The following is a 25,590-nucleotide window of genomic DNA, read 5'->3' as shown; positions in this document are numbered from 1 at the left end:
TCCTTTCCTCTGTCATTACCATCATCGTCTTTTCCGCTCAAATCTGCTCTCTGCCATTGCCGTTCATGCCGCCACTCGACGGGATTGCTGTTTGCCACGTGGGCGGTAATCCCGTTGCCGTTACCCGAAGTCTTGGAGGCTGGGACCCTGGTAGAATATGAGTCCTCGTCAACGTGTCAGAGGTTGTTCTGCAAGCAATGCGGTGCCAGTGTCATCAACATTGACAAAGCAGGTGGAGCCGATGAGTGGGAAGTCGCGACTGGAGTGCTCCACTTCGACGATGGGAACGGCCTGGTCGGCAGGTTAAATCGGGTTCAACTTTGGGTGGAGGACATCAGGGCTGATGGGGGAGCTGCGTGTTGGATCAACCAGGGCAGATTGGAGGGCATGGATAGACACTGGAGAGGGAGACAGAGCGAAGTCGTCACGGATGAGGATGTAAGGCAGATGATGAGACAAGGGCCAGAGTTCTCAGCAGACTTGCTGGGTGAGAACCTTGATGCAAGTTGTCACTGCCAGAATGTCGCGTTCTCAATGTCGAGGCCAGGGAAGTCATTCAACAACGGGACCGGCAGATTCGAAGCTAGCCTCGATGCTTGTACCTCTTGTCGTACAGTTAGTGGCTTCGAGATCACCAGCTGGATCACAGTGCCAAAGGACCTCATCCAAAGCGGTAGCAGCGATTTGGGTACCCTTCTTGCCAACAGGTCGAAACTCGGTCACTACAATACCTCCTCAGATGTCAGTCGATATTTTTGCACGACATGTGGAGCCACGGTCTTTTATGACAAGCATGGCCTTGATACTATAGATATCGGGATAGGCCTCTTACACCCACAGCATAAAGGGGCAATGCGCGTTGAATATTGGCTGGCATGGCAGCAATACCCAAAGTGTCTGGGATACCAGGAGGATGCCGTCGATAAGCAGTTTGTCGCAAATCTTGCAGAAGGAATGCGATTGGCAGAGGACAGCAGAAAGTGACTGAAGTTTCCCGAATGAACATAACAACCATTGATTTGCAGGAAACAATGAATGTGTATGCTAAACGCTGCAAGCTGTGGTATCAATTAGGCGCTTGCCTGCGAGTAGTCAAAATTCACGTTATGATGTACAAGGGTTGGTTTTCCAAAACCCTCTAGCTGCCGAACCTCTTCTCCGCAGCCTTCCAGTTGATCACATCCCAGATGGCGCTGAAGTACTCAGCCTTGCGGTTCTGGTATTGAATATAGTACTATGTGAATGTTAGCAAGCAGCTGGTCGTCAAGGACACGGATCAGCTTACAGCGTGTTCCCAGGCATCAATACCCAGCAAAGGCTTGTAGCGACCCACCACGGGGTCTTGGTTGGCGTATGTCTGGATAGAGATGTTTCCTGTCTGCGTATCCTTCACCAACCAAGCCCAGCCACTACCTTGAATTCCAGCCAAAGCAGTGTTGAATTTCTTCTTCATGTCTTCCAGACCTCCGTAAGTAGTATCAATTGCCTTTGCCAATTCTCCAGAGGGAGGTTCACCACCACCAGAGTTCTTGGGTGCCAGGTTCTCCCAGAACAGAGTGTGATTGAGGTGACCACCACCGTGGAAGTTGATCAATGGCTGGAGGGCAATCTTCGTAGCAATGTCGTCGTTGGCTTCAGCTGCAGCATATTTGTCTGCAGCATCGTTGTAGGAGTTTACGTAGGTCTGATGGTGCTTGCTGTGGTGCAGCTCCATGATCTTGCCCGAGATGGCAGGCTCCAGGGCGCCATAATCGTCTGTGAGTACACATCAGCACGATTACGGTCAGTGAGGACCGTCCTTGATATACGTACAGGCAAGATCAGGGAGAGTGGCCTTGTTGCGAACGAACGTCCTGTTGGCCGTGGTCATGCATCGCAGCGGTTGAGTAGCTGCAACAGACCGGAGAGCCGAGGGGCGAGCAACGGAGCGGAGAGCAGAAGCCATGATGAAGTTCAATATCAACAAGGTAGAGAAATCACAGTACAGTTCTGAAGGAGCTTGAGAGAAAGAGATTTGAACAGTTCAATGTATTCCGTAGTTCCGCTTTATCGAAGATGCTCTTCGCATTGGAGAAGCTGCTGCATTTTACGTCACGGCCGAAAGCAGCTCCAAATCTCGGACTGGCACCTCAAGGTGACATGATTCTCCGTACATCCGCTACGGTGAAGTACAGTGAACTCCTACACAACAACCCTCCAGCACCCATTCACTGCCTTGCAGTTGTGCCATTATGTGCCTTCCATGACAGCCTCATCCTTGACGGCTACTGCGAGTGACTTCAGCCAGACAATCTGGATCTGAATTTTACAGAGTTCTGAGCGCTTCTCTTCTTCTTCGAAGGACCCCCACGGTTCAACTTCTGACTGTATGTCGATTCGGGTTGACCGACTGTGCCGTAACCATCCCTGATCTTAACATTTCCTGTGGCAATGTCCCGACCGTTGAGAGTCCGATTGAACATGGCCAAAGAAGCTTCCGGCTGCCACCAGGGGACCATATGACCCGCGTCAAAAACTCGAGTGAAGGAAAAGTTGCCGTACTCTCGAGTGTCTCCGTACCGAACACCGTCCACCATCAGGGGCACGTAGCCGGCCTTGCGAAAATCTTCGGCGCCGCTATAGTTGGCCGTTAACGAAACGTTTTCGCCGCCGTACCAAGAACAGATGAAATCCGAATCACCGTAGATCAGGGCTATTCGGACGGGTGCGTCGTCCAACAGTTCCTCAAATTGCCTCATGATTTTAGGATTGATATAGTCACCCGTGGCCCAGAAAGCGGCCAACACTTGCAAGTTGTCCTTGGTTGTGTAATTGGTATCCACCCCTAGGGCACGTTGGATTTTGGCTTGGTTGAGATAGGTAGGTGTTACTGGGGCCGGATTGGGAAATTCTGTTTTGTTACGGACATCATAGACGTCCTCAATCCCAGAGTAAACCACATAAGGCAGTTCCGAGCCTCGCCTGCAAGCTGTGGATGCTTCACTGCACGCGAGTCTGCCGGAGGCTGTGGTGCCGTTGTCAACTGCATAATAGGCTTCGCAAGCGTCGATCATGGCATGACAGCCGTTCACGTCCATAGTGAGCGAAAACTCCATATAGTCGGCCACCGAATCGTTGACCTCGACGCCATGTGTGTTGTTTCTGGCGAACCGCGGGTATGACGCAGCTTGGGTTCGCGTGTCAATCAGACCATTGATGATAATGAGGCTGTCGATGTTGAGTTCACTTCCAGTGATGGTACCATTAGCAATCAGCTTATTTTGTTTCCAGAAATGGTTAATAAAACCAGTGCCCCTATGGCCACCGTACGACTCGGTGGCCAGATTGAACGTGCTCGACCTGACGTCAGGAGCCAGTTGCGGTAGGCCCGCACAGAATGCCTGAATGGCGTTCCAAGCAGTCACAGCCGCAGACTCAGTGGAATCTGGGAAGAAAGATCAATGCTTTGCACGACAGTTGGTGGAGGCTTTAAGCTTACTGGTTTTGGCCCAGTCGGCAGTTGCGAATCTCCCTTCAAGAACTTCCGTCATGCCACCCATTACTATCTGTTCTAGTGGATCGGTCGTCTATGCGAAGTTAGCATTGCAGTACACAGTTTCCCCGGAGGCATACCTTCGACCCGTAAGAGAAGCCCACTCCAGCAGGCTGACTCAGAAATAGCATGTTAGATACCTCATTCCACGAATTTGGATTTAGTCGAGTTGACAGGTCTTCATTCAAGAAACAAGGACCAAGTTCTATGTGAAGCAGGTTAGCACTGAACACCCATATGAGACCTCCACGAACCCTCGAAAACACCATTCATCGAATCTCCACCAGGCCCGCCATTGAGCCACAAAGTGATAGGATCATTGCCCGGGTCCCTTCTCGACTCGAAGAACCAGAAGAAGAGGTGGTTGTCATCATCGACATCGATAAATCCGGAATATGACTTGACTCCTGGTGTAGTCTCGCAGATCTGCGGTTCTTTGTAACGAATATTCACTCCTTGTGGAGTGGTGATGGTTTTCAAGTCGGTCGGTACCACTGGTAGCTGCGCGGTGGCTACTGTAGCGGCAGCAAGAGTATAAAGAGCTGTCTGGAGTATACCTTTCATGTTGTTTGTTCGAAATGCCCGGACCTTGGCGGTGAATAGCTCGCAGCGACCAGCGATAGAGACATATCTACTCTTTTATATCCAAATTTGGTGGGCCGCATGCAGGCGGATGCGTCTCTCCAGAGAATGGATCTCATCGTTAAGGCGACCCGACTAGAGCATTGGCAACCTGGCGGTAGAGACATAGAAAAAGCGCTGCGTACTTTCAAAGTAGGCTAGGCCTTGACACATAATATCTTCCCTTGGGCGCAATGCTCTGCACATGGATGCCCACCAAGCTGGCGACGGGCGGCTGTGCAAAGCTCTTCCCCAGTATTGGGAGGCTATTTGCGTTGGCAGACGTAACACAGTGGTGGCCCAGCGTCCCGATCCGTCTTCCATGTTCTGGGTATGCTGCTGTTAGAATCAGACAAGGTTGTTTTGATTGAGGCTTCCGACCTGAAAGTGACTTGGTGATCATCATGGGGTTCGATCCGGTGGACTTGACACGAGTTACCGGTAACGGCGGCTTGTCCGTCTCGTGGAAACATCTCTTGGTCTTCATTCAGCTAGGATTCTGCGGCGAGCCTCGCCCATGAAATTGCACCTCGCCACAAGTCACAGAGCCCAGCTCTTGCGAAAGGTTTATTGCGTCACAACCTGAAGCCGGACACAGGATGTACCAAATACCGAAATAGAATGCCGCAGGTAAGAAGACTGGTGCCATCCGTTAGAACTAGAGCCTCACAAGTGGGCCCATGGAAACGTCTGATGCTAATCAAACCTTTCTTTTCCCGCCGTTATTCTTTTAGCATTGATCGTCATGGGGACTCACTTCAATCTCGAATAGTTGAGCGCATTCGAGGAGCCGTGTGTCTGCAAATCTCCAGCGCCTTGATAGGATGCCAAGGTCATCTCCAGGCTTTTACCATCCATACAGGTTCACCGCAGAAGGAGGCGTGGCCTGCTTGGTCCTTTTGACAAGTCGAAGACGAAGGCATTTCTCCACCTACGAGGCCGCTGCCGCTGAAGGCTAGGTATCCGTCTGCCGGAGTATGGGCGCGAGGCCCGTCATCGCAAGCTTGTCCAAGATGTCGGAACTAAACAGGTCATCGACGTCATGTGGTGCCCCATAGGCTGTTGTAGGTTGCTTGAGAGAAAACAGTTTCGATGGTGCTAGCCCAATATGGCTTTACGGAGCGCTCCGGTCGATCCATTTTCGGTGTACACAGTATTTTCTGCCTCCTCAGCCTTGTGGGCCTGCATAGAATATACTTGTACCATAGTAGCTATAACTGGGACATGCTTTCTTGGCCGCCCAGCGCTAGACCCGCTTGATGACAGGCGGCTCAGTACGAGACTGCCTTGACAAGTCTACCTCTGTGGCTGGGCATCTCGACCTATCGGCAGTCGTCTTGTGCTACTCCATACTGCACTGCACTGATCTGCTTGTCAGGCCTCCCAGACAATGTAAACGCCATCGACTAGTGGCTTTGAACAAGTCATCCGCATTTTGATCACTGACGGGAGTGAATGGCTGCTGTGGCATTTCTTCTGCTCGATTTAGACTTGTAATCGAAACTTCAGCAGCGGATCAGAAAGCACCGGCTAACGTTCCGAACGATGTGCCCAGACGTCCTTCCGTCCGTATCTGCTGCGATGAATGACAAGCACAAGTCATGTAGGTCGCGGTTACATCTTTTGACCTGCTCGTCCGGCACTGACGAAATCTGTTATAGGTCTACCCGAGCCAAACGAGCCATTCATGAGTTGGCACTCGTCCGGGTGGAAACCGAACTGTGAAGACAACCTCATGGGAAAGACAAGATACAACACTTGCCATAGTCCGAAGGGGTCACCGTGCTTCGACCATAAGGCACAGCGTCGGAGACTTCTCGCAGCTGGTGTGCTCCGATTGCTTGCCACCGTAGCTGTCTGCGCGTTGCTAGGTATAACTATCCTCCTGTTCGAGAAGCTGAAGCGAGGCATCACCACTAGCGAACGCCGGGGTTTCAATACCGTCATTATCGGGCTCTCTCTCATACTCAGTCTGAACCTTTTCTACTCTCTTGAGGGTTGTGCGCAAACGATCCGCTGGCAATTGGTCGCTTCCGAATACCACAGTTTGAAGCAGTTCGATCTTGTCTTCAACTTCGACAGGAAATGGAATGCCTTTCGCCTGCTTTGGAGTGCCCGGACACCAGGAAGCCACATGCCGAACAAGACACAGCTACTGGCTCTGCTGTATCTGCTGGTTTCGTTGGGACTGCTGGCGGATACCGCCGTTCTGGGATTAACCTACTCCATGGAGGTGTCAGCACGCTACAAGCTTAGCAGGCCTGGAACCGTATCAGTCGCCAAGTTGGACTCCATCAGCCCATTACAAAATTCGCGGACGGCACATTTCCAACAGGCGCAAAACTATGGTTTGATTAGTCAAGGGTTTATACCTGTCGTGTCCAGTGTCGGAGAGAACCAGACTCGGAACGCCGGGCTGCTAATCATTCAACACACCGAAGCGGCCGATCTATTCTGGTACCAATTCATGGACTTTTCAGCAGACAATCTGAATTACTTCGCGCCTTCGAGCCGGTATGTAACCAGCAACGCCACATGTCGAGAGGTGGCAGTCGTCAGTGGCGGGCATGGGGGATACAACCTGACCACAGGCGAGCCAATTGGAGAAAGTTCAGTCCGCATCCGTGACGGCGACGACGCCGTACAAGACATCTATATTGGAGATTTTCAGGCTCCTGGTGCCACGACCTGGCTAGGAAGCATCAATCCAGGCTCTGGAACATGCGGGCCTCGTTGTGCGCACGTCTGGGCGCTTCAAAGCGCGTATCCTTCGCCAGGTCGGGAGGAGCCCCGATTCTGGAAATGCACCAACACGGTTTCCGATATCTTGAACACGAACCGAGACGTCAATGCATCGGCATTTGAGATGCCCCAGAGCATGGCCCAAATAATGGCAGGCGCCATCGGCTTCAGCGGCGTGGAAAGACAAGACGATCCATTCCAGCGGGTGTTGTATGCGTACGGAAATGCATTTGCCCCATCCAACGATGAGGCAATCATGAACGTGTTTGACATGGAAGCCACAATCATGTGGTTCACGACTGGAGCCTTTGCCGCCATGGACAGCTTCGGACCTCGAGTCAAAGTCACGAACCAGCGCCAGCCGATGCCTGCACAAGTTCTCAGCGTTAACTGGGGGTACACTATTGCGGTTTTGGCCATCCCGCCGCTGGCTCAAGCCCTGGTGCTCGTAGCGACGATCATATATGGCGACAAAACTGTAGTCAGAGATGGAGGAGCTGTCGCGACAGCGCGGTTGCTCGAGCCTCTCACGCAAAGACTGGGTCACGAAGGAGGAGAAGCTGCTGCAACAACGGACGTCATAGAAGAGGGTCTCGGACAATACAAGATAAAGTACCAACCGGTTTGTAATCTAGGAGGTGGCATAGAGAGTCCATTGGAGGCGCGAATGTAGGGGCGAGGAGATCACCTTATGCGAGATCTCATCAACTCTCAGATGTAGTTCTGTCTTGGCGAAGCTAGTCAATTTTCGTACTAGACTGACATTCGGTCTAAACCGTGCTGGCGGCTTTACTTCGGTAGAATTTCTTCACCCGCTGGCCAGGCTTCAACAAGTTCATTACTTTTTGAATTGCAGAGTCCCTGACCTCGAATGACCAGAGCATTTGCTCCCTCTGCGTCTCTAATACGTCGCGATCTCCAGATCCAAAGAAACCCACCGATGCTCGCGCAGTGCCCTTCAAGTATCGCCGAACGCTACCTCAATTCGAGAATTACAACATGAGCGATTCCTCGGAAGACGACCAGCCATTCAATCTTCGCGACTACGATGATGAGGACACGGACGACGAAAGACCGAGCAAGCGTAGAAGGACGATGAAGACACTGCGCACTCGTGGAGTAGGGTTTGTCCAGTCAACTACTCAAGAGGGGGAAGAAGATGAAGAGGAAGATGTCGACGACGAAAAACCCTCCATGGGCATGGGAATGGGTGCGGGCATGGGCTTGGGGCCTGGAATGGGTGGCTTTCGAAGTTCCTTCAATATAGGCGAATACAGCGCACAAGAAGAACCAGAAAGTCCTGCTGCTCCACCAGACATGTCTCCTCGAGAGCAAGTGGAGAAGACAGGTGGTGCTGGGCCTTCAGCGTTTGGGGCAGGAGGGAGGATACAAAAGAACTCTTTTGCCGCACGAATGATGGCTAAAATGGGTTATGCCGAAGGCCAGGGTCTGGGGAAGGCTGGACAGGGTATTACAGCACCCATCCAAGCAAAAGCCCTGCAAAGTCGTGCTGGCCTCGGCCAGGGAAGCGGCACAGCTGAACCGCCTCGCAGGAAAGAGCCGGGCAGAGAGAAGACCTCTTCCAAGCCATCTACACCAGGGACGAGTACGCCACGCATCAAAGCGGCCCCAAAAGCCAAATATGCTGTGGCAGCAATCGAGTCCCGGGGTCTGCATATTCCGGAAGCCATGAAACAGATTATTGTTGACGCCACAGGATCAGAGACCAAAACTGTGACATCTATATCGGGGTTTTCGACTCCTACACGGGAAGCATCGCCTGGTTTGGAAGCCGTCAAAGCCACCTCCCGCATCAAGCTGCAGTTGCAAGCATTTGCAGATGCATGGGATTCTACCAAAGAACAGGAGGATCGTCTTGAGCTTGAAGACACCCAACTCGGGGCAGCCCTAACACTCCATGAGGAAGAAATACAGCGCTACAATGACATAATATCAGCCTTTGAGCGTGTGGCTGTTGACGACTCCAATGAGTTTCGAGACTGGCAAGCCTCCATAGCTCGACTTCGAGACATTCAAGGCCGGTATGCGGATGACATTTCCGAGTTGTCTCTTCCAGAGCTGGCGGTCTCCTGTCTAGAATCGCCGTTTCGGCGCGAGATGGCTGAGTGGGAGCCGCTTTCCGAGCCATCACACCTGGTCGAATCATTACAATCCATCAATCACCTCCTTGAAATCGAGAAGTCGACCACTTCACGCCACCGCAAGCGCACATTCCCCTTTGAATCTCTGTTGTTGCTACATTGGTATCCTCGGATCCGGACAGCTCTGGGAAAGGAGTGGGATGTATACGACCCTGACCCTGCATATACACTCATCACTTCCTGGTCATCGATTCTTCCGGCCTGGCTTACTTATAGAATCCTACATGAGGTCGTGCTGCCTCGATTGATCGAAGCCGTGAAACGATTTCCCAAGACTGTTGAGTCAACGACCATTGGCCTCAGCAACGGGTCGCGGAAATCCAAGAAACCTGCGCCAGACATGCACACTTGGCTATTTGACTGGTGGACCCTGCTATCCTCCGAGGATCTCGACCTCGAACGCTTTGGGGAGCTCAAGTCGCTCGTGAAAACCAAGGTCGATGCCGACAGCTGGGCGACGTGGAAACCACTCCTTGGTTCCAGGCGGCAGAAAGCTCTTCCGCCTACTCGAGAAGTCCCGACTGCAGCACCGTCCGGCGGCACTGCGGATATGGAGGAAGTCTCGTTCAAGTCTATTGTCGAAGACTGGGCATCCGAGAACAATCTGCTGCTGCACTCATCCCACAAGTCGGATGCATTTGGACGGTTGCTGTATCGTTTGCAAGATGCCGAACGGCGCAGCAGAGGCGTCTTGGTCTACCTTGCAGAGGATGTCGTCTTTGGCGAAGACGGCGAGCCGTACGCTCTGGATGACAAGTTGGTTGCAAAGGCGATGGGCCGGTAGCGGTAGAGGATCCTTTTTGGCGGTGTTGGAGGAAAGAAGCAGGGTCAACTACCAGATGACAACGGGGGCTCAATGAACTATAATATTCACTGCGAGAGCGAAACAAAAAGTCTAGATTACTCTGCAAGTCTGAAAAGCCAGGAAGTGAAGAAGTTTACGACGCTCCCCAATATGCAAACGTGTACTCCGTAGAGAACTCCCCATTTGCGCTTTTGGTGAAATCACCCCCAGCTCTATTTACCAGCCCGTATTGCCCAAGTCAGATTGACGAGCTGATATCCTGGCTCTTCTGTCACACTTCATTTTATCCACGATATATGACTCCAGGTAGCATCCGTCTTCTTTCAGCCCAAAAATTCCGATTCACATGTCTCGAGTTTCATCCAGAATCTCATTGCTCCGACGGGCGCATCGACGGGTTCCGCTGTGTGTGGGAGAGGAATTTTACATCTGCAGGCGGGTTATTGGTTAGCCATTTATTCACATTCACAACCACGCGCACACGCACACGCACACGCACACCACGGGCCACAGAAAGAGTTTTGAGTGGGAGAGAAAGAGAGATTTTTGAGAGACTTACACAAGCAGCACCATCAATGCCAATGACCTTTCCGTTGACCCACTCACCGTCCTGGCTGGCCAGGAAAGCGGTGACTCTGGCGACGTCGATGGGCATACCGACGCGGTTCATGGGGGACCAGGTGGCGGCGTACTCGTCGACCTGATCGTCGGTCAAGTTCTCGCCGTTGGGGATGTACTCCTTGCAGACGGCGTGGTACATGTCGGTCTTGATGCCGCCGGGGGCGACGGCGTTGACGGTGATCTTCTTGTCGCCGCAGTCGATGGCCATGCAGCGCACAAAGGTCTCGATGGCGCCCTTGCTGCCGCTGTACACCGTGTGCTTGGGCACGCCCTTGGCCTGGCCCGTGATGCTGCCCATCAGGATGATGCGCCCGTACGGCTCGAGGTTCTTGTAGGCCTCGCGCGCCACGAAAAACTGCCCGCGCGTGTTGATGTTGAAGACGCGGTCGAACTCCTCCTCGGTCACGTCCTTGAGGTGCCCGAAGGAAACGACGCCCGAGTTGGACACGACGATGTCGAGCTTGCCGAAGTGCGCCTTGGCCTGCGCAAACATGTCGATGATCTGCGACACGTCAGACACGTTGGCCTTGACGGCGATCGCGTCCCGGCCCATGGCCTTGATCTCGGCGACGAGCTCGTCTGCGGCTTTCGAGCTGTTGGCGTAGTTGACCACCACGTCCGCGCCGCGGCGGGCCAGTTCGAGTGCCGTCTCGCGGCCCATGCCTCGTCCTGCATTGTGAAACGGTTCTTGGTCAGCTGGAACTGCGGAAACGCACGAGGAACTTGCGGTGAAAGGGCGTTGCGGATTAGGGAGTGCCTCTGGTCAGGGCAACCAAAAGTCCGGAACTGGACAATGGGTGTCCAGTGTGCAAATGTGAAACGTACCTGAGCCAGTGACGAGAGCGACCTTGCCGGTCAGGAGGTACGAGGGGACAGCGGCAGCGCCGGTAGCAGATCCATTGGCGACCATCGTGGAGTTTCTCTGGGACATTTACGAAGGCGGTGTGTGTAGGTGGCACTTGGGTAGGTGAGTGCGGGAGGAAGTTGAGATGTTGGGTTTTGTGCTTTGCGTACTTTGCAAAAAATATGCAGAGAGCGAAAAGATATATACAACTCGAAGGAGTGTGTATGTAGGTAAGGACGAAAAAAGAGGGCAAGATGCAGATGGATTGATGATTGTACGGGGATTGTTGATTTGACGGTAAGGACACATTTTATTGTATGCGCGCCCAGGATTTCTATTTATTCCTACAATCAGCCGCAGACTAAGCCGGGCCCAGAGGAGCCCCTACTAAGAGTCTAAGGTAGCCCTGAACACAGCCCATGATCGACTAAGTTAGTGGGCGTACCGCCGTACTGTGTACCTAGGGAAGTAGGGGGCCGCCCACCACTCCTGAGTCCTCGGCCCCTGGAACAGCGGACCCCTTTTTTATTACTGTCGGGACTCGGGTGGGATAGAGGGGCACCTGGGCATCGGCCACCAGCAAGAGATGGAGGTTTATTAGGTTCATGTATCAGGCTGCTCTACCAAATCTTTTGATGAATTTTGTCTACTCATTCAGCATGTTGCCCGAGAGGATGAAGGTACTGTCATTTCCGTGCAAAGAACAGAGCAGCCTCAAAGAGCGATAGGGATATCACAAAATCTAACAGCCATGCTGACCTCATCTAAGAAGTTTTTGGTACATGTAAACAAAACCCCTCTCCATCGATTGGGCCAAGTCCGAGTGACGGATGAATTAAATCTCCACCAAAGTCTTCTGGGTCTTTGCTCGTCCGCCTCCCACAACTTTGGATCTGGCTCGCTGGGTCGTGCTCAGGCTCATCAGGCACAGGCCATTTTTCCGGACGGCAAACCGTCTTTCTTGTCAAGTCTGTACGATACCCCTGGCACTGACACCCACCCACCTGGTACCAGGTGGTTTTCCGTCCCTCGTCCAACGTACAACCATTGCGGCCTCCGAATCTTAGCGGCGGCGGAGGGCGTTATGAGCCTTTGTCACTTACTTGTGCACTGGCAGCACAAAAACTCGTGGGCCCTCCACTTTTGAAGACGTCCTGATAACTCAATTGACGAGTGAATCCTACGAAGTACTGTCAGCAGGCGATCACCGCGGCTGAAACTCTTGCTTGCAACGTTTGCTAATGAACCTTCGATAATCGTGTGCTCTCCTTCGATCAAATATAAAAGTGCTCGTCTGGTACCACGCGCTACCGTTGATTTGTGATTTTGTTACCGACACGGTGCCTACCATAGGTACACAAGACACCCTCGCGCAACCTGACTGCGCGAACACCGAAGACCGAGCACCGCAATGTCCGCCCGCGCAACCAAGTGTGGCGTCTGGTACGAGTACTGTACATTGAGATGGAGCATCCGAAGACAATGGAGTGCGAGATGGCGTCCGGCACTAGTCGCGGGGTCACGTGGGGACCATGTCGCACCGTGCGATATCACTTTGATAAATCAACCACTGCTTCAACCGCACCATCGCTGTCGCACGAACACACCATTCTCCTTAGTCTTCAAATGCTGCATCTCCGCTCAATCTATGCGAAGACACATCTGGAGTTTTGATGAGAATGAGGCTCTTCTTGTTGGACCACCTGAAACAGGCTGCAATGTCCCACAAGCACACTTATTCACCTCAAGGACAAGGCCCTGGCATCCTCAACAGCAACCCTGATCATTTTCTTGAGCTCCGCTTTCCAGTTGCTTTCCCTCCATCTTTCCCATTGTCCAAAGCCTTCATTGGGAGTCTCCAGATCTAATGTCTCATACCCTTCTTTGATGACCTTCTGGATCGCCGCCGGCGACTGATGTGTCTTTTTGCCGTGTTGTGCTTGCAAGAGACCATGATAATGCGACGACACACTGATCAGAGCCTCCACCGATCGGTTCAAAGTGTCAGATTGGGAACCAGAATCGCAATACGCTTGTTTGAATTTCGGCAAGAGGTCATATGCCTCGATCAATTTGTAGAACAGGTCGTCGAAGCTTGCAGGATCGGGCAAAAACCCATCCCCTTTGGACAGACAAAATGCAGCGAGGCTGGCGAGCGGGCCACATAGGTCTTCGCGCATCCCCCTGAGATGTCGAAGATCGTTTGAATATTGTGTCAAGAACCGGATGAGTGAAATCAACGAACCCCATATGTAAGCCCAGTGATACTGCAGTCGAGTCTTGGTTTGCTCAAGGTATGTCACTATACGTAGGATAATGCCCAGAGCAAGACCGTATAGCTGGATATCAAGTCTCTTCCGAAGATTGTGGCTGAGTGTGTCCGTACAGATGTCGAGGATTGCTGTTGCAGGAACCCTGGCTGACGTGACCAGCGGCAAATGAGGAGGTCTTTGCCGGCACAACCGCACCACTACTTTCGCCTCTGCTGAGCACATCCTCTTCGCCAGGATAGAATCCTCCACCATAATCCGTATCGACAAAAGACTCAGAACGGCATATGTCGATTGTCGAGGCCCACGATAGGCGTGATGTGAGATGTATGATGTGGAAGAGAGAAATGCCGAGAATGGCGATTCTTTATCCTTGTCGGCAGGCAGGTTGAGTAGATTGGCCGCAAACAATTTATTCGCTTGAACAAAAGAGTACAAAGACAGGATGCAAGCTGCTTCTTGTTTTGGTAATGATGTGAAGAGCGCTTTAGCTTCCTCTTCAGTGGGAGGCAAAGGTTTGTTGCCATCAGTGGATAGTGCGCGTAGCCCAACCATTGCCAGTGTGGAGTTCACCGTCCAGGATGCAGGCGAGTCGTCCTGTACAGCCAGAATTTGATCTCGAATGAGTACGCAGGTGTCCGCGAAATTGTGCACTAGGAGGCGGATCGTCTCCTCGTTGACGAAATCTTCCAGCCGGTTCTGATATACATTCTGTGATTCGAACTTGTTGTAACTGGAGAGGACCCCAATGATGACGAAGGCTTTCAGCCCTGCAGAAAGACTTCCATGTATATCATGGACGTACTGGATCGAGGTCAGCTCTGCTTCTGGATGGAAGTCTTGATCTACCTTCATGAGGGCCGAGAAGAGGTCTTTATGCATGAAATAAGACACCAGATTGGTGTGAAATCCTCCAGCAACCAAGGCAAGGGTAGTCTCCAAGGCCTTTGTCCGAAGGATGTCATCGGCCGCTTGTCGTACAATCGACTCAAGGCCATGCACGAGGTCAGACATGGATTTGTCAATGGCACCAAGTCCCGCCAGTATCTCAATCACATCAGTATTTGGATTGGCGAACCTCTTGGTGAAGACTGCACACAGGAATGCTGTCAAGTTCTGCAATAGTCAATCTCAGCTATCGCTTGAATGATTCAATAAGAAGATACCTCGAGCGCATTTTCGTTCCTAGGAGAGACTCCCGAGCATGCCTCTGCGATAGCCCGTCTGAAAAATGCTTGCATCTGGGCCTGTAAAGAGTTAGGAACATCGAGAAGCCAGCGGGAATGAGCTAGCTATACTTGCATGTGCAGCAGGTCGAAAGCAGTCATTGGTTCCAGAATGTCATACAGCCGCTGTTTGTCGGGTTTGAGAAGGAAGAATTCTCTCCAGTAGCCTTCCGTTGGAACAGCATCTTCACCTTCCTCGTTCGCAAGCACTGTGAACAAATGGAGGTAGAGTTGGACTATTTTCGGCTCAAATGAGTCGGGTCTCAACAAATGGGTCAATGGGGAGTCCATAACAGATGGGACAGCTGGGATTGTCCTCGAGACAAGGTGCTGGCAAAATCATAGTCTGCATATGGACTGTCAAAAACACAGGGGCAAGGCTGTCTTCGGGAGGCTACTAGTGTTCATGGCTCGATGAAGAGTTGACAGTACGGAGTAGAAAGGACCAAGACGACAGAATCCGATTTGCTTGCAACCGAAAAGAGAAATCTGGTGTTCTTGGCAGTGACTTCTGGCTTTACCTGCACGATCTCATGGCCGCATCAATGAGCACATAACGTCGTAAGTTGATTCGAATCCTTGCTGGCCTCACGCCTGGTCTGATACAGAGGCAAATCATCCTAGGCTTTCAGAGGGTTACCCGGGTAAGTACATGATGGTACTCAAGACGAGGGTGGCAGTGAGTGGCTACCCAGGGTCTTCGGGGTCGAGACGGTCGATCGACTACGAGCCAGTCTTTATTATTCGATGCACTCCGATTGGTCGAATGATTGCCCAGGTAGTGAGGCTAAAGGCGGCAAGCGGCTTACAAACGCCGAGAAAGAGATTCAAATCACCTGCGGCTCTTTGACATCTTCCCGGTTCCCACCTACCTACCAAGCACAGTCATTCCTTTCCACAACTGTTCACGCCTTACATTCCTTGTCAGCGCTCGATAAATGCTGCCAGAATCATCACCGTAGGCTATACTCCCTTTGCGAAGTCGACTATCTCTCGAGAATCTGCTCAACATGTCCGCGACACACTTCCTTCCAGGAACGACGTCATCCGCCACCTTCTTCAGAGCGCTCACACTGGCCTCGACGGCAAGATCATGTCCTCACACCTTACGAACCTTCTCCTCCAGTATCGCCCGGCGGCAGTCATCGAAGCGGGAGTTGTATACTGTCCCTTCGTACCAACCGCATAGCCTCCCAACCGACTTCCCTCTCCCCCCTCGAAATACCAATATTCCAGACACCTCAATAGCCGGGCCAGAACCCCGGTTGAATGAGACTAGTCAGCCTAGCAAGAGCTCAGAACAAAACAAATCAACAGAAGTGGCGAGTATAAGCGTACCTGAAGGAGAGGCACAGAAACCCAAAGCAGTCGAACAATCCAAGACAGAACAGACCAAGTCGGCAAAGCCTAGGCGGAGCAAACTAAGACCTCGAAAGGCCGCTGTGAAAATAACGCCAGATGCTTTGTACCACCTGCGAGAGCTGCTGGATCAACCCAACCCAAAGATGATCAGAGTCGGTGTCAAAAATAGAGGTTGTTCCGGGCTGGCATACCACTTGGAGTATGTGGAAAAGCCAGCAGCTTTCGATGAAGTGATAGAACAGGACGGGGTCAAAGTTTTGATCGATAGCAAAGCATTATTCAGTATTATTGGCAGCGAGATGGACTGGAAAGAGGACAAGCTCAGCGCAAGGTTCGTCTTCAACAATCCCAACATTACAGAGCAATGCGGTTGCGGAGAGTCGTTCAGCGTGTCATGAAGGAATGATCAGATAATGCTTTGCAACATTCGAACAGATATGCATAGATGGCGGCAGCAACCCAGACATAATGATTAATCCATCCGAAAAGGTTGATCTGGACCGGGACTTCTCGAGCTTGTGCTTATCGCCTGGTCTTCAGTACACGCCTTTCTCATAATCAATCACTCTGACATCGTCGAATCTGGGACTGTTCTTCTTGACAAAAGCTTGATGAGTTGGATCTTTGGCGACATAATAATCTCGATCCTCCTTCGATGCAAATTCAACCACGAAACCATGCGTGAAGCCACCCTACAAGGTCAGTATTGTGGTTGGAGGGCCGGCTCTAGCAACCAACCTGAGCACCTTCTGGGCTGTTGTCAATGCCACCAGATGAAGACACAATATATGGTTTGTTCGATGTTGGATGCATGCATGTCTCTCTCAAGCCCAGCATATCATCGCAGAACTACAAGGCCGCGTCAATGCTGGTTCCTGACCAGAATTGCTCGGATGAAAACTGACCTCTTTCTTCTCCGAATCACTCAACGAAGACTTGAGTCTGAATAAGACGATATGTACAATCGACATCTTGACTGTACACTGAAAGAGGATAGCATCTATAAGCGTACAGGTGCAAGGTCACGGACATCGCTATGTACATACCTAGTATATAAAATTGTAAATTTACATCATACATGGGCATGGTCGTGCATAGTTTAAGATCTTTGTCAGCAACAAGCGGTCCGCTATCTCGATTTTGGGACCTGCAGCCGCTTGGAAACAATGGCCAGTGGGCCTAGAGTACCGAGGTAACCTGCCCGTGCCATTCCATGCGGGGCATTTGTCTAGGTGCCTTGTGCCTTTTTCCCTGCCCCTCACGCCTGGTGAGCCCATTGAGCCCATTGAGCCCGGACTGGCTGCGTGGCACATGCTCAAAAGCTACACCAGCTCACACCTGTCTGGGATTGACGGTATCATAAACGCCGATTTGTTGCAGACTCCCACCTACTCGACCACAGCCTCTACGAAGTTGTAGAGCATTCTTCCGCCCTCCGCCCTGGGCCCTCCTACACCTACGCCAGACAGGGAACCATCCCCCTTCGTCCGTCCGCTGCTCCGAGTCCATCTATCGAGCCCAGAAAAAAAAGCAAATCACACTCGATATCGACTGAAGACAATCGAGAAGACATCCTCTCTCTGAGAACGAGATATATCTGCCCCATATACCCTCCCGTCGTCCCTCCATAATGGCCACACATTCCCACGACGGTGGGCCCTCACACTCGCATTCGCACGACCAGACCAACGGGGCCGCCGCCGCCGCCCATGGCCACTCGCACGAAATCCTCGACGGCCCAGGGTCGTATCTGCACCGCGAGATGCCCATCGTCGAGGGCCGCGACTTCTCGGACCGTGCCTTTACAATTGGCATCGGCGGGCCCGTGGGGTCCGGCAAGACGGCGCTCATGCTCGAACTCTGCCTGGCCCTGCGGCGCGAGTACAACATCGCGGCCGTGACCAACGACATCTTCACGCGCGAGGACGCCGAGTTCCTGACCAAACACGGCGCCCTGACGCCCGAGCGCATCGTCGCCATCGAGACGGGCGGCTGTCCGCACGCCGCCGTCCGCGAAGACATCTCCGCCAACCTGCTCGCCCTGCAGGGGCTGCACACCAAGTTCGGCACGGATCTGCTGCTGATCGAGTCCGGCGGCGACAACCTGGCGGCGAACTACTCGCGGGAGTTGGCCGACTTTATCATCTACGTCATCGACGTCGCGGGCGGCGACAAGGTACCCAGAAAAGGCGGGCCCGGCATAACGGGGAGCGATCTGCTCGTGATCAATAAATGCGATCTTGCCGACGCCGTCGGTGCGGATGTAGATCTCATGGAGCGCGAGGCGAATAAGATACGCGAGGGCGGACCCGTCGTGAGGGCGGTGATCAAGCACGGCGTCGGCGTCAGGGAGACGGTGGATTTGGTTCTGAGTGCGTGGAAGAGTACGGCCGGCTATGCGGAGAGTCGGAAGCGTTGGGCCAACGGTGCGCAGAGGGGGAGTGGCGAACAGCCTCAGGTGAGCAGGTATACGCATGTTCCGCATAACTAGAATAACTAGAGGTGGAATCAGCGAGAAGACGGGAAAGATGGCGACCTGAATTGCACAGATTATATGATGTACGCATGTAAAATACTAGCCGACATGAAGAGAAGAGGAAACGACAGGGCAGGACCACCCACACCATCATGGCTTGAATTCTCTCGAACGGAGCACGGCATACTTGAGTAGATTTACCATTTTGTATCTCTACATGAGATGTATACCTAGGTAGTCAAGTCAGACCTTCCAGGCTGACACTCATCTCCTGGCAAACCGCGCCAATGCAGGGCCCAAGTCGACTTTATCCCTCTTCAACTTCTCCTTGTCCCTCTCTGCCCTTTCCTTCTTCATCTCCTCCAGTCTCAACCTCTTCTCGTCAACGACATTCTTGCCGCCCTTCTTCCTGAGATGTCTTCTCAAGGCACTATTCTTGCCACGCCCACGGTTCCTCTCCTTCAACTTCGCCAGCGGGTCTACGGCCGGCGCATCGAGATCCTTTTCCCGTCTCCGCTGCTCTGCGCTCCTGGTATCTAGCGTTCCGATGAAGTTGGGATCCAGCGCGATGGTCCCAGGTTGCAACTTGGTGAGCAAGGACTTGACTTCGGCTTCTTGGCGTTGTTTGCGCGTCTCGTACGGGTTCACTTCGAGCGCGTCGTAGTTCGCCTCGCCGGCACCGGGGACGATGATGCTGCTGAACCCCTGGGCGTGCGAAATGCCTAGGACATCGTCGAACGGGCAGAAGCGTACGCGCTCAATTCGTTGCCCGTCATAGCCCCAGTTCAGGTATGGTGATTGGATTTTTGAAGGGTCCGAGGATGTCGATGATGTGAAGAGGTCCTTCCATATCGTCACGCCCGTGCCATTGCCAATGGCTGCTAGACCACGGTCGGAGATGTCGATCGACGTTGCGGGTTGTCTTGTTGTGTATGAGTGGACTTCTTTCAGCGCTCGAACGTCCCAGAGTTTCAGGCGGAGATCTTGTCCGCCGCAAAGCATGTAGTGGCCCGAACGGTCGATGGCGATAGAGCGCACTGGGCCGGCATTGGACTGGATCTTGACCAGGGGTGTGGTCGAGTTGGGCGACCACAGCGAGACTGTGCCATTCTGGTGCCCGACATGTAGAATGGCATTGTAGGGGTTTTGAGCAAGAGCCGTCGGTGCGCCTTTTCTCGTCGGATGCTCTGCGACGATCTGACCGGTCGAAGTATCTGTGTACCGCAAGAACCCGCTGTTCTCGATGCCGGCTAGGAGGAAATGGTAGGGCAGGAACTCGAGGTGTGTCGTTTCCACGTACTTTTTCAGACAGTGGATCTCCACTCCAGCATGATCGTAGATGTATGTATGTTTCTTCTGCGCCACGGCGAAATACTGATCATTGTGCAGCCACGTAGCGTCTCTGACCGTCTCGTTCAAGTGCATTTCGCAGCCTGCTTTTCCTGCTCGCCAGTCACAAGTGGCGATATGTCCCTTGCGGCCGGCCAGTAGCAAACTGCGCCCATTCCTCGTGTAATCGGAGACGTATGGTCCAAGGTCCAGTTTGAACTCAATTGATTTTTTGGCCTGCTGAATGCCAACTGCCTCCAGCATGTCATCTTGCCGAGTCTTGTACGTCTTTTCAAGCTCGGTCTCTGGCTGCAGGAAACCTTCCTGGTTCTCGTAGAGGATCTCGGCATCTTTTGCGCTGAGGACGGCGGTCCGGTACTTGTTCTCGATGAGTTTGAGGTTGGCGCGCAATTTCTTGTCTTTGACATCACTCAACCGGACTGGCCGGCCGCGACCATATTTCTTGCGTGCTTCGGCGAGGTGTCTCTGGTTCTCTTTCTCTTCCGCTGTCAGCGTGCCCGTCGGTGCTCGCTTCGTTTTCGCTGGTGGTGGAAGGTTGTGAATGGTAAGCTGGCCGTCGCCATTTTCTACAAGACTTTCCATTTCGATGACCTGCTGGGGGTTCCAACAATAAGAGCGCTCAAGGAATGCAGGGACAGGGTGTGAGTGAGGCACTCTACAAACTCCGCAGGTAAAAGGCAAGATGCCCTCAACGATCAAAATTTCTATTCGGCAGACCTTACTTAAGTGGAAGGTGGATTTTGCGGGCTCACTAAGTTAGGCCTACAGCAACTTATGGGTGCCCACCACAGTATAAGGTACCTATGTAAAGTTCAGCCTTGCGCTTAATCAGCCGCCATTTCTGGCGGCAGCGTGCGGGATGCCCCTGCGGCGCCCTGCATACCTACCTAGGTACCTACTTCAGCCTCTCACACCATCCCCTTACTCACACGGGACGGAATAGTCAACGTACTACATAGTACATGCTGTTTGCTGCTCGCATTCGTTCCCGGCCATTTCTGACCTGCATACTCTCGTTGCAATTCAGGTACGCACTGCCCTCACGCAAGCCATCGTTCTACTGAAATTCGGGGCCATATTTCCATTGTCTGCATCCTTTTTCCATCGAAGGAGCAGAAGAATAGAATAGGTATCATGGCGTTGGCAACAAATCCAATTCGATACTTGACCCGGCATACCCTGTGTTTTGAAAACTGGTCGGTGCAAAAGAGGGAGGTAGGTCCTGCAAAAGCAGAACGAAGAGTCGTGTGGTCAGTGCCCGCGGAAGCGGCATAGACTTGGAATGTGTCGATAAAATAGTTGAGCGCGTCTATCAGCGCTGCACCTGTAACAGGTCATGTCTCGAAGATACTAGTCTGCCCTACCTTTGCCAGACTTCGATATCCGGAAACGCTGGGTAGCCAATGTCCTGGAGCCACAAAGTATCTGTCATGTCTATGTTCGGACTGATGCTCAAGATTCCTTCAGGAAAGATTGACAGGTCCAGATCCGTAGGTGGTACGGCTGGCAAGAATATCGGATCAGGCAATTCATTCGAGATAGGAGACAGGGTATTCTGCGACAGTTCTCCGGTCGGGGCTTGGTTGTTCTGCGTAGGGGCATCCGGACCCCTAGCCCTGTTGTCACTGGACTTGTTGCGAAACAAGAGAAGACAGTCATAAGCCAGGCTAGCACCCAATCTAGATTTGATATGCAGCTTCGGGGCCTGACTTGACATTGAAGGGTTTCGTTCCGCGGCCCTCCAGAATGCTCGTAGCATTTCGGATGCGCGAAGAGGCTGATCTTTGTCTTTCTGCAGCACCGAAAGTTGCCTCATGGAGAAAGCTGCGGCATTGAACAAGAGGCGCCCTCCTTTGTAGTCCAGGCCCGCGGCACATGTTGAATGTAGGATTCGGAAAATGACTAACGCCGCGTTGAATATGATCCTGACCACGCGCAACGGAGCATATGGTAGTACGTCATGGGATGTTTCGTCAGATAAAATGGTGTTCACAATGTCCGAGGCTGTCGAATAAGCTCTCAACAGCCCTGGTAGACGAAGGCTGTTATCTTCATCATACAAGAAATAGATGCACTGGATGTGTAAGCGGGCATGCTGGAGATCCAGTCTGTTTGTCAGGCTGAGTTGTGACTCGAGAGTGGAAAGTAACTCATCAAATCGTCTCTCGCATTCCCATATGATGTCAAAGCCATTGTCCCCAGTGGGAACACCAAAAGGACTTTGAGCGTCTTTGGAAAGAAGAAGTAGGGCATCGTGGTTGGTTCTTTCAATCATGAGACTATGACGCAACTCAGAGGGAATGTCGTCAAATGAAGAGCCCTCGCAGACGGCGCGGACAGTCCAGTCGTCAAAATGAGCGGTAGGACCGTGGCCAAGGTCGACGGAGAGACTGAGGGCATTTAGCCTTGTGTGCAATGACGAAGGACATGCATGACTTACCTCTGACATAGGGCTACGGACGCAAACCACGTACAAGCCCGGTCCGCGATGTCGCCCCGAGTCAGAGAGAGGGTCTCTTTCGAATATCCAATCTCGGAGCCCGGTCGGTGCATTCCCAGCTGAATGGATGTATTCATCGCCAGGTTACTCAGAATCCACGATTTATCGGTCCACAATCGGACGTTTGGAAGCGGCCAGCAGGAAAGCAGTAGCATCGCCTGAACTGTTGCAAGTGACACAGGGCTGGTTGCCAGTGTAGTCCAGAGTCGTTGGTTGAGTTCCGGTGCCAACCGACTCAACAGATCTTCATCGGACCTCAGCTGTCTAGTTGCCACGGCGATCACTGACCAAAATAATAGCACAGAGGTATGATAGTAGGTCGCTTCGGTTCTGGTGGGTTCCAAGATCGGCAAGAAATGATGGTAATGCTTGAAATACCTGTCAAAATCAGTCCAGCATCCCAAGGAGGAAGAGCATGCTCTCACGTTGCAAACATTGCTCGAGTTTGCTTCTGGGGTATTGTTATGCGCCCAAGAACACGGGTTGCTGCATCTTGTTGGTTTGGTGGAGGGTCAATGTGGCCAGTTTTCGGAGCAATAGCTGAATGGCTCACGGAGCTCTGTGGACTTGGATCATAATTGATAGTGCCGGTATGATAGGGATCTGCGCTGTTTCGGACAGAGCTGCCTCGAGAACTGCGTGACACGGGCAAAACCCCGTCGTGCTGGTGCTCGATGAACTCATGAAGATGCTGGACTTGTTGCTCGAGCTCCTTCACTTTGTCATTCTTGCTCACGCGTCTATATGAGGGGTTGATCGAGCAGTCGAGGCCCACCCTTTCACATCTCGAGCATGGGATCTGTTCCAGGCCGCAGCGAATCTTGGCTTGCCTGCATTGACTGCACGCGATTCTTCCTCGTTTTCTGCTCTCATTCTGGGGCTGAGCGGGAGATTGCGATGGCCGCGGCATCTGAATCTTGACCGGGAGTATGGACGCGGAAGGTGACAAGTATTTCCAGACCTAGGAAAGACATTGCAAGATCCGGCCCACGCAGAAACAACGTAGATGCGGGGAAGTGACTCTTTTTAAGCCGACGATGGCCTGTCCGGAGTCTGCGGGCTTAACTAAATCAAGTACTGGTGGCGCACTAACTTAGGCTAGTAGGCTACTGAGGCTCGCCTATGGCCCCTCTATCCAAGTGGTTTTGGGGGCTCCACTAGGCTCTCTGGCCATCTGGGCTTCCCAATTACTGATGAATATCATTTTCTCATGATGTCTCGTACCTACCTGGTTACACACGAAGATGGTTTTTTCGTCTACTCAATAGTCTCTACTTCTTCACGCTCAGACCCAACTGCGCTTGTGTCGCGGCTTCCTTCCCAGCGATTCTGCCAAAAACGGCTCCTTTGGTCAAACCTGCCCCTCCAGCATAATTGTGGTAAAAGACGCCACCAGCAATTTCTCCGGCGCAATAAAGTCCCGGCATAGGCTTCCCTTCGTTGTTGAGTACTCTTGCCCGAGTATCAGAAGCAATGCCGCCATAGGTAAATGTGATGCCACATGTCACTCCATAAGCTACAAAAGGCCCTTTGTTCAACGGCAGCGCCCAGTTGGATTTCGGGAGCGAGAGTGAAGAGTTCGTGCACAGCCCGTCTAAGTGTTGCGGGTCGAAATTGGCACTTTCCGGACAAGCATTGTTGAAATCGGAAACAGTCTTCTCCAGGACATTTGGATTGATCTTCAGCTTGACTGCCAATTCTCTGACTGTATCTGCCACAATCGGAGTGCCGGTAGAATATCGTGTTTGGAGGAGGTACAAGGTCTGTTGGTCAAAAATCTGATATGCAATGGCCTGAGGTTGGTCGCCAATCATCTTCCCGATCTTTGCATAAGTCAATGCAAAAGTATCTTCACCCTCATCGAAAAATCTCCTCCCCTCAATGTTAACGCTTATACCATAGGTGTACGAATATCGAGGGATAACCGGAGTTTTCGTGATGTCCCCAGCAGGCGGTGCGTTGATGTCTTGAGGCGATGCATGCGCACCCCCCCAGTGTCCGACTGGTCGTGCACCGGCATCGATCGCTCGCCGCAACATTGTCCCAGTGTTATGCTTCGTGCCACGAACTGTTACCAGATCCCAACCTTCACCGAGGTATTGTCGTCTCATGGCCGGGTTGGCTGAAAATCCGCCACAAGCCAGGATAACCTGGCCGTGGAAATCGACATACTTCTCCCGCAGGCGGACTTTGACACCGTACACGGCATCACCGGCCAGCAGCAGTTCGTGAGCAGGATGCCCGTACTTCACCACAATATCCGTTCTCTCGACGGCAGCGTACAAGTCCCGGATCAAACCAACACCGTCGCCGACACACTTCACCGGAGAACCACTCATAATGTCGATTTTGCCCGCATCTTTGAGATTCTCAACGTTGTAGTATTTGCGTACGATCAATTCCCAATTGACCCCTTTATCCTTCATCCATTCTATAGTCTCCCAACCATGTTGCACCAGGATTTCGGACAGAAGAGGGTCATTACGCCCAAGGGAGGTCGACTGCAGATCTTTCAGGTAATCTTCAGGCGTATACGATGACATTGAGCAAAGAGAGACGTCTTCAAGAGCGTCTTCACAGAGTACTCCCTTGACTTGATTTAGACCGGTATGCGGAGCTCTGAACACTGTGCCTGCGAATCGACTGTTCCCACCCCTTTCCTCTTCCGAAGCCGCCTCCAGAATCACCACGCGAGCACCAGAGGCGTGCGCCGCCAATGCGGCACACAAGGCTGCGTTCCCTCCTCCAACAACGATCACGTCGTACTGCTCAGAGGATCCCAGTCGCATACTACCCATCTTGGCTACCTACGAGACTGTAGAAAGAGCTTTCTACCTTGAGCCAACCGTGACTCCAATCTTGCATCCAGCTCATATATCTCACACTACAGGAACCTTTCAACCTGCTAAGACTTGCCACGGACCGGGGCATGAGCGTGCACATTTGGCGATGTTGTCCGGTTGTGCAAGTGTGTTATGCTATCGGGCCGTCTCAGATCGAAAATTGAGTCGCTGCCGTGTGCGGGCCGGAAGCGGAGCGCTTGCGGCAAGGGTTTGGACAGTCGATCCTGGCTTTCGCC

At 52.5% G+C, this 25,590-nt stretch overlaps 12 protein-coding genes across 15 annotated transcripts; 4 read left to right on the top strand and 8 right to left on the bottom strand.

Annotated features, from left to right (window-relative positions):
- Positions 1–985: 985 nt before the first annotated feature.
- On the bottom strand, positions 986–2,062 carry PV05_03548 (uncharacterized protein). The gene is made up of 3 exons (XM_013464200.1): positions 1,813–2,062; positions 1,286–1,755; positions 986–1,234 (listed from the first exon to the last, which is right to left on the bottom strand). The coding sequence occupies exons 1-3, from the start codon at positions 1,943–1,945 to the stop codon at positions 1,139–1,141; spliced, it is 699 nt and encodes a 232-aa protein (XP_013319654.1). The 5' UTR covers positions 1,946–2,062; the 3' UTR covers positions 986–1,138.
- A 101-nt stretch (positions 2,063–2,163) lies between these two features.
- On the bottom strand, positions 2,164–4,096 carry PV05_03547 (uncharacterized protein; the record flags this gene model as incomplete). Its single annotated transcript, XM_013464199.1, has 4 exons — positions 2,164–3,424; positions 3,479–3,566; positions 3,613–3,737; positions 3,787–4,096. 4 exons carry the CDS (start codon positions 4,094–4,096, stop codon positions 2,280–2,282), a joined length of 1,668 nt encoding a protein of 555 aa, XP_013319653.1. The 3' UTR covers positions 2,164–2,279.
- A 1,638-nt stretch (positions 4,097–5,734) lies between these two features.
- Positions 5,735–7,568, top strand: PV05_03546 (uncharacterized protein; the record flags this gene model as incomplete). Its single annotated transcript, XM_013464198.1, has 2 exons — positions 5,735–5,756; positions 5,815–7,568. The coding sequence occupies 2 exons, from the start codon at positions 5,735–5,737 to the stop codon at positions 7,566–7,568; spliced, it is 1,776 nt and encodes a 591-aa protein (XP_013319652.1).
- Positions 7,569–7,770: 202 nt separating this feature from the next.
- PV05_03545 (uncharacterized protein) lies at positions 7,771–9,980 on the top strand. Its single transcript, XM_013464197.1, has one exon. The coding sequence runs from the start codon at positions 7,895–7,897 to the stop codon at positions 9,839–9,841; it is 1,947 nt and encodes a 648-aa protein (XP_013319651.1). The 5' UTR covers positions 7,771–7,894; the 3' UTR covers positions 9,842–9,980.
- Positions 9,886–11,639, bottom strand: PV05_03544 (trihydroxynaphthalene reductase). Its single transcript, XM_013464196.1, has 3 exons — positions 11,309–11,639; positions 10,422–11,152; positions 9,886–10,291 (listed from the first exon to the last, which is right to left on the bottom strand). Exons 1-3 carry the CDS (start codon positions 11,412–11,414, stop codon positions 10,286–10,288), a joined length of 843 nt encoding a protein of 280 aa, XP_013319650.1. The 5' UTR covers positions 11,415–11,639; the 3' UTR covers positions 9,886–10,285.
- Positions 11,640–12,010: 371 nt separating this feature from the next.
- Positions 12,011–15,243, bottom strand: PV05_03543. 4 transcript variants are annotated; one of them, XM_013464194.1, is made up of 6 exons: positions 14,896–15,243; positions 14,764–14,844; positions 14,447–14,713; positions 12,561–14,401; positions 12,431–12,507; positions 12,011–12,381 (listed from the first exon to the last, which is right to left on the bottom strand). In XM_013464194.1, the coding sequence occupies exons 1-4, from the start codon at positions 15,112–15,114 to the stop codon at positions 13,067–13,069; spliced, it is 1,902 nt and encodes a 633-aa protein (XP_013319648.1). In that variant the 5' UTR covers positions 15,115–15,243; the 3' UTR covers positions 12,011–12,381; positions 12,431–12,507; positions 12,561–13,066. The 4 variants fall into 4 exon arrangements, with proteins under 4 accessions (XP_013319648.1, XP_013319646.1, XP_013319647.1 ...); XM_013464192.1 differs by having other exon boundaries at positions 12,011–12,507; XM_013464193.1 differs by having other exon boundaries at positions 12,011–12,507; positions 12,575–14,401.
- Positions 15,244–15,688: 445 nt separating this feature from the next.
- Positions 15,689–17,035, top strand: PV05_03542 (uncharacterized protein). The gene has a single exon (XM_013464191.1). The coding sequence runs from the start codon at positions 15,834–15,836 to the stop codon at positions 16,581–16,583; it is 750 nt and encodes a 249-aa protein (XP_013319645.1). The 5' UTR covers positions 15,689–15,833; the 3' UTR covers positions 16,584–17,035.
- Positions 16,535–17,223, bottom strand: PV05_03541 (uncharacterized protein). Its single transcript, XM_013464190.1, has 3 exons — positions 17,091–17,223; positions 16,924–17,034; positions 16,535–16,877 (listed from the first exon to the last, which is right to left on the bottom strand). The coding sequence occupies exons 1-3, from the start codon at positions 17,154–17,156 to the stop codon at positions 16,722–16,724; spliced, it is 333 nt and encodes a 110-aa protein (XP_013319644.1). The 5' UTR covers positions 17,157–17,223; the 3' UTR covers positions 16,535–16,721.
- A 304-nt stretch (positions 17,224–17,527) lies between these two features.
- PV05_03540 (urease accessory protein UreG) lies at positions 17,528–18,994 on the top strand. Its single transcript, XM_013464189.1, has one exon. It carries the CDS (start codon positions 17,816–17,818, stop codon positions 18,674–18,676), a length of 861 nt encoding a protein of 286 aa, XP_013319643.1. The 5' UTR covers positions 17,528–17,815; the 3' UTR covers positions 18,677–18,994.
- On the bottom strand, positions 18,923–20,693 carry PV05_03539 (uncharacterized protein). The gene has a single exon (XM_013464188.1). The coding sequence runs from the start codon at positions 20,591–20,593 to the stop codon at positions 18,926–18,928; it is 1,668 nt and encodes a 555-aa protein (XP_013319642.1). The 5' UTR covers positions 20,594–20,693; the 3' UTR covers positions 18,923–18,925.
- Positions 20,694–20,917: 224 nt separating this feature from the next.
- On the bottom strand, positions 20,918–23,421 carry PV05_03538 (uncharacterized protein; the record flags this gene model as incomplete). The annotated part of the gene is made up of 3 exons (XM_013464187.1): positions 20,918–22,401; positions 22,452–22,889; positions 22,937–23,421. 3 exons carry the CDS (start codon positions 23,419–23,421, stop codon positions 21,372–21,374), a joined length of 1,953 nt encoding a protein of 650 aa, XP_013319641.1. The 3' UTR covers positions 20,918–21,371.
- Positions 23,422–23,782: 361 nt separating this feature from the next.
- Positions 23,783–25,309, bottom strand: PV05_03537 (precorrin 3B synthase CobZ; the record flags this gene model as incomplete). Its single annotated transcript, XM_013464186.1, has 1 exon — positions 23,783–25,309. The coding sequence occupies one exon, from the start codon at positions 25,307–25,309 to the stop codon at positions 23,783–23,785; it is 1,527 nt and encodes a 508-aa protein (XP_013319640.1).
- Between the last annotated feature and the right edge of the window lie 281 nt (positions 25,310–25,590).

Source organism: Exophiala xenobiotica (genome assembly GCF_000835505.1).
Source record: "Exophiala xenobiotica strain CBS 118157 unplaced genomic scaffold supercont1.2, whole genome shotgun sequence".
NCBI lineage: Eukaryota > Fungi > Ascomycota > Eurotiomycetes > Chaetothyriales > Herpotrichiellaceae > Exophiala > Exophiala xenobiotica.
Note: the sequence above shows the minus strand (reverse complement) of the source record. Positions and strands in the feature narration are given on the sequence as shown.

Excerpts from the sequence above, each read along its gene's own strand:
- PV05_03548 (XM_013464200.1), bottom strand. The coding sequence starts at position 1,945 with ATGGCTTCTGCTCTCCGCTCCGTTGCTCGCCCCTCGGCTCTCCGGTCT. Across the intron at positions 1,756-1,812 it reads CACTCTCCCTGATCTTGCCT|ACGATTATGGCGCCCTGGAG; the intron begins GTACGTATATCA and ends GTGTACTCACAG. Across the intron at positions 1,235-1,285 it reads TTGATGCCTGGGAACACGCT|TACTATATTCAATACCAGAA; the intron begins GTAAGCTGATCC and ends ACATTCACATAG.
- PV05_03545 (XM_013464197.1), top strand. The coding sequence starts at position 7,895 with ATGAGCGATTCCTCGGAAGACGACCAGCCATTCAATCTTCGCGACTAC.
- PV05_03544 (XM_013464196.1), bottom strand. The coding sequence starts at position 11,414 with ATGTCCCAGAGAAACTCCACGATGGTCGCCAATGGATCTGCTACCGGC. Across the intron at positions 11,153-11,308 it reads CGCTCTCGTCACTGGCTCAG|GACGAGGCATGGGCCGCGAG; the intron begins GTACGTTTCACA and ends TTCACAATGCAG.
- PV05_03543 (XM_013464195.1), bottom strand. The coding sequence starts at position 15,114 with ATGGACTCCCCATTGACCCATTTGTTGAGACCCGACTCATTTGAGCCG. Across the intron at positions 14,845-14,895 it reads TCGACCTGCTGCACATGCAA|GCCCAGATGCAAGCATTTTT; the intron begins GTATAGCTAGCT and ends AACTCTTTACAG. Across the intron at positions 14,402-14,446 it reads TCTTCTCGGCCCTCATGAAG|TACGTCCATGATATACATGG; the intron begins GTAGATCAAGAC and ends ACCTCGATCCAG.
- PV05_03542 (XM_013464191.1), top strand. The coding sequence starts at position 15,834 with ATGTCCGCGACACACTTCCTTCCAGGAACGACGTCATCCGCCACCTTC.
- PV05_03541 (XM_013464190.1), bottom strand. The coding sequence starts at position 17,156 with ATGTCGATTGTACATATCGTCTTATTCAGACTCAAGTCTTCGTTGAGT. Across the intron at positions 17,035-17,090 it reads GTGATTCGGAGAAGAAAGAG|TTCTGCGATGATATGCTGGG; the intron begins GTCAGTTTTCAT and ends GCGGCCTTGTAG. Across the intron at positions 16,878-16,923 it reads ACAGCCCAGAAGGTGCTCAG|GGTGGCTTCACGCATGGTTT; the intron begins GTTGGTTGCTAG and ends CTGACCTTGTAG.
- PV05_03540 (XM_013464189.1), top strand. The coding sequence starts at position 17,816 with ATGGCCACACATTCCCACGACGGTGGGCCCTCACACTCGCATTCGCAC.
- PV05_03539 (XM_013464188.1), bottom strand. The coding sequence starts at position 20,593 with ATGGAAAGTCTTGTAGAAAATGGCGACGGCCAGCTTACCATTCACAAC.